Source organism: Octodon degus, unplaced genomic scaffold, assembly GCF_000260255.1.
Source record: "Octodon degus isolate 3935 unplaced genomic scaffold, OctDeg1.0 scaffold00036, whole genome shotgun sequence".
Taxonomy (NCBI): domain Eukaryota; kingdom Metazoa; phylum Chordata; class Mammalia; order Rodentia; family Octodontidae; genus Octodon; species Octodon degus.
In genome coordinates this window covers 16,876,234-16,885,529 of record NW_004524612.1, presented here as the reverse complement: position 1 = coordinate 16,885,529, position 9,296 = coordinate 16,876,234, and the positions used below count along the sequence as shown (strand labels likewise).

The 9,296-nt window shown below is 52.8% G+C and overlaps 1 protein-coding gene across 1 annotated transcript in view; it reads right to left on the bottom strand.

The window, feature by feature from the left end:
* The window catches only part of Neil2 (nei like DNA glycosylase 2), a 9,382-nt gene extending 5,751 nt beyond the window's left edge, over positions 1 to 3,631 (bottom strand). Inside the window, exons 1-3 of the mRNA XM_023714637.1 lie at positions 3,312 to 3,631; positions 2,642 to 2,713; positions 2,293 to 2,518 (exon numbers count right to left, since the gene is read on the bottom strand). Coding sequence (XP_023570405.1) covers positions 2,293 to 2,516 — 224 coding nt within the window. The 5' untranslated portion in view covers positions 2,517 to 2,518; positions 2,642 to 2,713; positions 3,312 to 3,631. The remainder of the gene's footprint in view (positions 1 to 2,292; positions 2,519 to 2,641; positions 2,714 to 3,311) is intronic.
* Between the last annotated feature and the right edge of the window lie 5,665 nt (positions 3,632 to 9,296).

Below are 9,296 nucleotides of genomic sequence, written 5' to 3'. Positions count from 1 at the left end.
AAGTCTTCGGGAGCCAGGGATTTAGCTCGGTACGCAGTTCCTGCTCAGCAAGCTCAAAGCTCTGAGTTCTAGTCCCAGTACCAAAAAAACTCAAAGCCTTCGGGGATTATCCAAGAAACCTGAATTGCCGTTTATTTATTCAACTCATGATCCATTTCTCTACACTAACACGAGTCAGCTCATGCACACAAACTGACTTCAGCTAAAGATAACACATCTCAAAATCCTGGCACCCATCACCCTTCCTCCAGAGAACAGCTTGACAAAAGCACAAGAGAACTCAATCAAACACAACCTCAGTCTAATGCACTCTGACTGCCAGCTCTGTGACAGGCACTGGGACAGACACTGGGGTCTGGACAAGGGGCCTACCCCAGCCTCTACAGGTGTGAGCCTGGAGGTCAGGAGATCTAAATGTGGAATTCTCTGAGCATCAGTTTCCAAATGTCTCAACTATGGCCAAGGTCAATGAGACTCATCCAATCATAAGCGAGAATGGTTTTACAGCTACAGAGGATGCAGGGCAAGGTGGAAGAGAAGCAGCATGTATGACTATTGGGCAGAAGTTCTGCTTCCCACAGTGGCTGCAACAGCTGGGCACTGAAGCTGCTAAGGCCGCACAGTGGCACACAGTGAAGCAGCAGCAGAGCCCACTGAGCGAGCATTCACCCCGGGCCTCCCATGGTCCAAGTGCTCAGTATGGCATTAGAGACCCAAAGCTGGCAAGGACATGGTCATCTCTGTTTGTCACCTGTCCCACTCAGCTCAGCAAGCAGGACAGATTCAGCAAGAAGGATGCATCAGGGGGCCGAGGCATGTCCTGGAAGCCAGCTGGGCAGCTTCTCAGAGGCCAGGATTGCTAAACAGAATCCTGACTGATTAGGACCTGCCGCAGAAAACCAAGGGGCAAGGCCATGGAGACAGGCAGACCCACCCATGCAGAGAGCAGCATGTTGTCACCATCCGGGTAAGACCACCTGGGCTGCAAGAGGCTGGGACAATGGAAGCAAGGCCTGGGGCCAGGCACAGAGGCCAGAGAAGCAGAGCGCCTCCAAGCCTCCAGGAGGATGACCAGGAATCTGCGCAGCGCTCTTTCACTCCCCTGGCCTAGGATCAAACATGGATCACAGCCCAAGCTGCCCACAACACACAGCTGGGGCAGAAAGGATCCCTGCTGTTTTAGTTTGTGTCCAGTTGTTCCCCCAAAGCTTCATGCAGTCATGGGGTAGCTTCTAGAATTTGTGATTAATTCATGAGCCAATGCTGGGATTATGGGTGTGAGCGCTATTCTTGCCCTGGGCGGGTAACCTGCACTGCAACGCGAGGAAAGGAGAGGCTTAACTTGGCCACTGCTCCTCCCTTCTGCTTTTGCCCTTTGCTGTTTTCCACTGCAATGACTGCCCTCTGCCATGTGGCACTCTGACTTGGATCCAGCTAAGTATGGACTGAAACCTTCACAAACTGGGAGCTAAGCTGGGGGTTTGATCTCACCGCCTGCTGTGCCAGCCCCACCCCCAGGGCGTGCTGAGACAGCAATTGAGACTGGGCGTGGTGGTGCACACCTGTAATCCCAGCTCTTGGGAGGCTGTAAACAGGCAGATCACTCCGAGTCTGATCTAGTAGTGAGGCCCTGAACACCCTGTAGACCCTTCCCTAAAATACAAAAAAAAAAAAAAAATAGTCTTTCCGTCATTTTGGGTGTTAGGTATTTTATCCCAGCAATGAGAGAATACCCAAGACACCTGCAGCCTCTAAATGGGGTCTCTGGCTCATGATCTCTGTCAGCTGTGATGCCCACGTCAGGCTGGGAAACTCCAGCCCCAGGAGCTGAGCGGTGTCCCAGGTGACAGAAAGGACAGTCTCTTACTTTTTACTCGTTGCTGGGACAAATACCCGACACTCGAAGGAAGGAAAGGTTTATTTAGCTCACAGTTACTGGAGGGTTCAGTCCATATTCCGTTGGCTCCAAGGCAAACGACAGCAGTTCATGCAGCAGAAAACAATGAAGAGCAGAGGAGCAGCAGCAGCTGTGGCGTCCATCAAGCCTCTCTCTTCCTTATGCGCTGACTGCGAAAATCAGAGCTTCTCCAGAGTGGCGCAGCTGCAAAAATCTAGCTCCTCCAAAGATGGACTTCTCCACGGAAGCGGGGCTGGGCGGCAGGAAACCAGGCAGGGTGGCTTCCTGCCTTTCTCAATTCCTGGGCCCTGCCCACCTGCCCGGCGAGGCCCCCATGCTGAGAACTGCCGGAGCTGATTCAGCCAAATTGACACAAGGTATCAACTAACACAGACAGTACGTGACTTGCTGGGACAAATTCCAAGGGCGGCACTGATATTGTAGGGGAGAGAAGCCCACATACCAAGGATGCTGAACTCACCTGTGTATCCTGAAGCCACAGGAACTGCAGGGTGGCAGGACACAGCTTTTTACTGCTGCCCCCTGTCTTGACCACCTGCTGGCCCACAAAGGCAGAAGCCAGATGGTGGAACTTCCTCACAGATGGCCCTTCCGGCATCCCTGGGGAGAAATTGGCAAAGGAGGCCACTACTTGCCCTATTTGAGGGTGCCAAGCTCCAAGCAGCCATTTTCTGCACCAACTTTAAGAGCACATAAGACCACGCTGCGCATGGTGATACTCACTTGCAATCCCAGTTACTGGAGAGGGTGAGGCAGGAGATCAAGTCTGAGGCCAGCCTGTGCAACTTAGAGAACCTGCCTCAAGATGAAAAGGGAGGAGCTCACTGGTAGGGCACTGGATTCCAGACCTCCTACCACATTAAGCCAAAAAAGTATACAGGGCCAGGAAGAGCGGCTGTGGCAGGAGCTGGAAGGAGGGCATCCCATCCTGCTCCTCCGCCTTTATTCATGCCGCAGACACCAATGGTGCGCTAGGGGTCACATGGCTACTGCTTAGCTCGCGGCCACCGTGGAGAGCAGCCCTTGTTACTCCTCTGGGCTTTCTGCCCTCCTGCCCCACTCCTCCAAGCACCTACTGTACCCCTCGGGCCTGGACCCCAGGGCCAGCTCTCGGGTAGGGGCATGTGCGTGAGTCCGCAGGACTCAGAACCAAACAAGTGCAGATCTCAGCCGGGCCGCTTCCCGGCCGGAAGCGCAGCTCCAGCTTGACCATAGTTATCCCTGACCACGGGGATGCAGCAGTGTCACGAGGGGTGAACCGCGCCGGGGAGGCCCCGTGCACCCCTCTTCTCGGGGCTCCCCGTCCCATGCCTTTACCCAGGAAACCACTGGGCAACCGGCCTCCTCAGCAAGCAGCCAAGACGCCCAGCAGCCGTGAAGATAAGGGGCCCACCTGGCAGGTGGGCGCTGTGACCTCGGTGACGCAGGCCCCGTCGAAGGCCGAGGTTCGGCTGCGCGCCGGGCTTCTCGGGAGTTCGGAGCCGGGACGCGCAGCACCGCGAGGTCGCCAGGGGGATCCTAGGGGGAGGCCGCCTCCACGAGCGCGGAGCCCGGCGTGGGGGCGGGGCTCGGAGGGGGCGGGGCACCGTGCTCAGCGGGGAAACGCAGCTGGGGAAGGGCACGTGTCCTCGAGAGACGCGCACTTTCTCTGTAATTGGGTTTTCCGGGTGAAAACAGGCGTGACGTCACGGCGCACGTGCGTGGCGCCCGGGGGCGGGCGGGGCACACGGGCTCCTCCCCCGAGTGGGCGGGAGGCTCTGTGGGGCGGTGCGGACTCCGCCTCCTGGCGGGCGCGGCGCCCTATCAATCCTTGTATGCTCCGCCCCCTGGTGGGCGTGGTGCTATCCTGGCGCTCCGACTCAGTCCCGGATGGGCGCGGCGCTCCGGCGGGCCCCGCCCCTGGGTGGGCGTGGCGTTCTGTGGCGTCTGGGTGCGGGCGACGCCGGCTCTCTCTCCCGGGCTTTGGAGGCTGGGCCACTAGGGGTCGCTGGAGGAGGGTGGGCTCCAAGGCTCCTCCCCCGTAGCACAGTGCCAGGATCCCCTCTAAATACTTAGCCTGAGACACAAGGATCCCCTGGCCTTTGCCACTCTCCGAAGCAGCCCCAGACGTCCTTTTTCCTGTCCTGGAGTTGCACTGTCGTGGCTGCCTCGGTGTCCTGAGTCCAATCAGAGCGTTGACCTCTCAGGGTCACCTTGACTCTGGTGAACAAAGACACGCTTCCTGTGTTTATTTGACAGAAATTGCCATAAACATTTGAGTCAATTTAGGACCTTGAGGAAGCCCCCAAAAGGGACTTTCACAACTGCTTGGGGACAGGTGTGTTTGGAGTGAGGGGCAGGATTTTAAGTGTGATTCATAACAATGTGAAATATAGTATTTTACTATAATAATTTAATAGTCACCGTAATGTTTTTTCACACTGTATTATGGTGCAAGACACACTTGTCACACATATTGCATCATTATTAGCTGTGGAATACAGCAAGTCGGCGTCTTCGAATCTAGTCATTAAAAGGGCTATTTCTTGGTGCTGTAGATGTGTTACAAAGCCACACTCTTCGAACCTTACTGTGCAAACAAGTCACCTAGGAACCGTGTTTAAGCGCAGGTTTGGACTCAGGTCAGCGGCAGGGCTCGGATTTTGGCTTCCCACACCCTCCCGGGTGATGCTGATGCTACCAGCCAGGGCTTCAAGGACCGTGCGTGGTAGAGTTAGACACTCAGTTCATTAGTTGAATGAGTGACTAAATGAGATATTAGGAAACACACAAATTGTAAAGTACTTAGGCCCAGGTCAGGCAGGGGGCTCTAGCTTGTAGTTTTCTGTTCCTTTGGAGATTTAGGGATAGGGTGTGAAGCCTGGACTCTGGGTTCCGATAGTTTGCAGATACTAGACCTGTTATTATAGGCAGCTAAGTTAGTTAAAAATATTATAAGCAGTTAGACAGGGCTAGGCCATCAGATAAGTCAGAAGATAAGAACCTGTTACAACTGGGGCCAGAGCCACATTCCTTAAAGGCCAGGCCTCAAGGCAAAGACAAAATGAGGGCACCTACGTGGTGCCCTGAGGGGTAAACACTGATGATTGCTATTCTAGAAGAATTTTTTTTTTTTGGCCTGCTCAGGATGCCTTAAGGGAAGGTCTGGTAAAGCCTGAGGGTCAAACCACAGGATCCTGAGCCTGCTTTGTTTAAGCAGGCACTTAAACAAGTGAGCTAATGGGCAGGCCCCGATGATTGCTATTGTTAATGGGCACCAGTCGGCTGCAGTGGGGACCAGGCCCTCCTGACTCATCCCTCCTAGGAAGTCCTTGTTCTTTCCACGCACACTGGCCACGTGGGATCAATATTACCCACTGGATCAATATTACCTAAGTGAGTAGTAATCTTACTGGTTGACCACAGTCTTGTCCCACCTTACACCCATCCCGTGATTTTGCTCTAGGAAACTTGGAGAAGCAGGGTCCTGGCAACCCACTCAGGCCCCCTCCTGCCTCTCAGGAGCCCTACCTCTCCCCCTCAATAGCTATTTCCCACTGTTAATCTCCGTTGATCCCTAAAATTCATTCTTTAACTTTGGAAAATACAAACTGAGCGTATGGAACATCTAGCAGATTGAGAGTTACAACATTTGCCTTCTGTGACTTAAGAGTTCCTTCTATCATTCCTCTATCACTGTGACCTTCACAAGGTAGGGCCCGTGAGCTGTATCTTCAGTGAGAAACGTGACTGTAAGGACGTCTGAATGTTTTCTGCGGCTAGAGGAAGCCATCAGCCGCATCGATTAGGCAGTGCTGCGCAGGAAGCCGCTTTTCATTGGCAACACTTGGGGCTGATTTCAGATAATAGCTTGAAAACGCACGCTGTCGGGGAGGGAGATGGAGCAGGCGAGGAGAGCGCGGGCGCCCCCGCGCGGCGAGCGTGCCAACTGCAAGCGCCGTGCCTGCATCCATTGGCTTCCTCCGGGGATGGGGTCTTTCCTCCCAGCTCTGTGGCTTTGGCAAGTGCACCATGGTGGGACAAGAGAAGATCTCGGAGACCCCCGCCCCGATCTGCAGATGAGAGGGTGTTATCCTAAGCTGGGTTTCCTTTTCCTTAGCAGGTTCAGTTTGCACTGCGTCATTAAACTGTCTGTGCAGGAAACCATAGTGGTACCACGTACCCCGATGCTTAGCAGACCTGTACCTCCTTGGAAGGAAGGGAGTAGCGGAAGTTCCTAGACCTGTCCCTGCACACCATGCAAACAGCTCAGGCTGCATGACCTCCTCGGAGCCGAGAGCAGCTCCAGGATGTCGACAACGCACCTGGTTTCACTGGTTGGCCTCCGAGCTAAACAGGAAGGTTTATTTTGGCCCTGCTTGTGCTACTGAGCACCAGGGCACCTTAGTTTGAGGAACGCGGCCTTGTGGTCCTGATTCCCACAGCCTTAGAGCAGCAGTTCCTAACCAGAGGATTGGAGAAGCTTTGAGTTCACAAGGCCCCAACATGAAGCACATATGCAAGCTCTCCGCTGTGCATACTCTCCTGGAGGGAGCGGACCGCACATATGCAAACCCCTCAGGAGGGAAGAAAAGAATGAGATGTGGGCCCAGACTCACTCGGAACACTGCAGCCAGCCCCAGGCTATTCTGTCTGGTAACCTGCGGTGCCCCACAAGGTGGCAGTGCAGCAGGAGAGGGAGAGGGGATGCCAAAGTGGTGGGGTGAGTTTCAGGGGCAGCTGAGCCCAGGCTTAGCACACTGTCCCCTTCAGTGTCCCAATCAGAGCCCGCAGATGTCACTGCAAGGCTCTTCAGTGGTGTTACTGTTCAGGGCTGACAGGCTTTTCTTAGTGGCAAGTTTCTCTTCTTGTAGGAAGCAATTAGAATCAGGCTGGTGACAGATATGGGTCAAGTGATGTCTTTCTATGTCCCCAAACCACTTGTGGCAAAGAAATAAGAAGCCTGGTTCTCATAGGTAGTCCTGAGCAGGTTCTGACCTGTGCCTTCCGACAGCCACCCCATGGGAGGGTCCATCTCCACGTGGCTGCTCGGAGGACGATGCCTGTTGGCCGTGCGCCCTCTGAGCGTCCCTTCACCTCACCACCAGGGCCCAGTGAAGCTGCCCACGTGTGGAGAACAGGCATGGAGTCTCCAGAAGGAGCTCATGCAACCCTGAAGTGTCAGATTTATAGCAAGAGCTCAGGAACTGCAGGGAGACGTGAACCCCCTTCCCGCAAACTGCGACTCCCAGAGCCAATCCGGTGCCTCTGGACAGTACGCCTCTGCCCTCTCCTGAGCAGCCTTGCAGCATGGCAAGCACCTAGCAGAGACAGCAGGGGCTCCTCACACCTGTAATGGGGGCGCAAGCGCAAGCTCATGTGACCCCCACCATTGCTCAGGCTCCAGGAGACCACAGAGCCCCAGGGCAAGAGGTGGACACTCACTGATGCTGTGGCCCCAAAGCCACCCTGCCGGCCCGTGCCAGTGTGGATGGAGGACACTGCCAGAATTTCCAGTTTGGGGCCCTCTCCTGTTATTTTAGGAAGTCATGGCCCAGACTGGTGTCGACACAGAATCTGTCCCAGGTTTACCAGGGCAGGGACGCAGACACTTACCCATGAGAAACCCACAGGCCACATTTTAGACGTTCAAGGGCCACTATGTGTCCACCTTGTTAATGACCATGCCTTTGCCTTGGGTGGGAACTCAATTGAGTGATGACCCTCTGGTACTTGTGTGCAGAGCAAAACTGTTATAGCTTTTGGCTGTCGTTCTTTTACAAAGTGAGAGCCCAGTGTGGTGGCGCATGCCTGTAATCCCAGCGTTTTGTGAGACTGAGGCAGAAGGGTCAAACCTTCAAGCTCAGCCTTGGAAACTTTAGCAAGATAATGAGAATCTGTTGACAGAGAGAGAGAGAGAGAGAGAGAGAGAGAGAGCGCTTGGTTGCAGCTCAGCGCAGAGACCCAGTACAAAAAAGATGTACAGTTTACGTGCTGTCATGTGTTTCATATATGACACATGAGGAAGTGCTCATGGATTTTTTTAAAATTTGGTACAGGATCTTACGACATAGCTCCCACTCATAGTGATCCTCCTGTCTCAGCCTCCTCAGCACTGAGATTACAGGTGTGTGCCACCACACAGGGTTTCAGGGCCAGTACGGCATGCAGTACCGGGGATCAACCCGGTCCTTGCATTTGCAAATGCAGGCACTTAGACCACTGAACTATCTCCCTAGTCCTGGGAGATGTAGATATATATTACGTATACATATTATATATATTATGTATATATATTACATATGCAGGTCTGCTTTATTTCACTTATGGATATAGTCTTTAGTTGCAGCCATTTATCAATCAAACCCTCAAGTTTATCTTTTTTATAGCTGAGCAATACTCCATTGTGTTAAATTTCACCTTTTTTAAAAAATCCATTTCTCAGTAGATGGGCATTTGGGTTGTTTCCAGGACTTAGCTATGACAAATTGCACGGTTATTAACATGGGCACATATATATCACTGTGGAGTGATGTTTTCAGTTCTTTTCAAAAAATACCTGAGGGGGGGATAGCTGGGTGAAAGGGGACCTCCGATCCTAGCTTTTTGAGGAATCTCCACACTGACTTCCAAGTGGTTGCACCACTCTGCAGTCCCCCAGCAGTTGAGAGGGTCCTTTTGTCTCGCAGCCCCTCCAGCATGTGTTACTGGCTGACTTCTTGATGCTAGCCATTCTTTCTGGGGTGAGACGGAATCTCAGGTTGTTGTAACTTGCTTTTCTCTAATGACAAATGATGTTGAACATTTTTTCACATATTTACCTGCCATTTGTATTTCTTCATCTGTGAAGTGTGTGTTTATCTCAGATGCCCTTTTTGGATTGGGTCCTTTAATTTTGTTTATTTATTCATTTATTTTTGGCAGAACCGGGGGTTGAACTCAGGCCCTTGCACTTGCCAGGCAGGCACTTATTCTACTGAGCCATCTTGGCAGGCCCTTGAGTCCTTGAATTTTAGGGGCCTGATTTTTCCCCCCTTAATTTTATTGAGAAACAAATAGCAATGAGACAGTTTAAAACCAAATTGGTAGGACAGTTTCAATAATTAACACATTGCGCACTGGGGAGATAGTTCAACAGTCCAAGTGCCTGCCTGGCAAACACAAGGACCCAAGTTCAATCCCTGGTACCACATACTGTGCTGGCCCTGGAACCCTGGGCACACTGAGCCAGCGACTGAGGCCGGGTGCGGTGCACACCTGTAATCCCAGCATTAGGGAGGCTGAAACAGTAGAATCACTACGAGTCTGAGCTGCATGGTGAGACCCTGTACCAAATAAATAATTTAAGTACAAAAATAAAAAAAAATAATTAACACATCGCATACATTCTTCCTAGTGG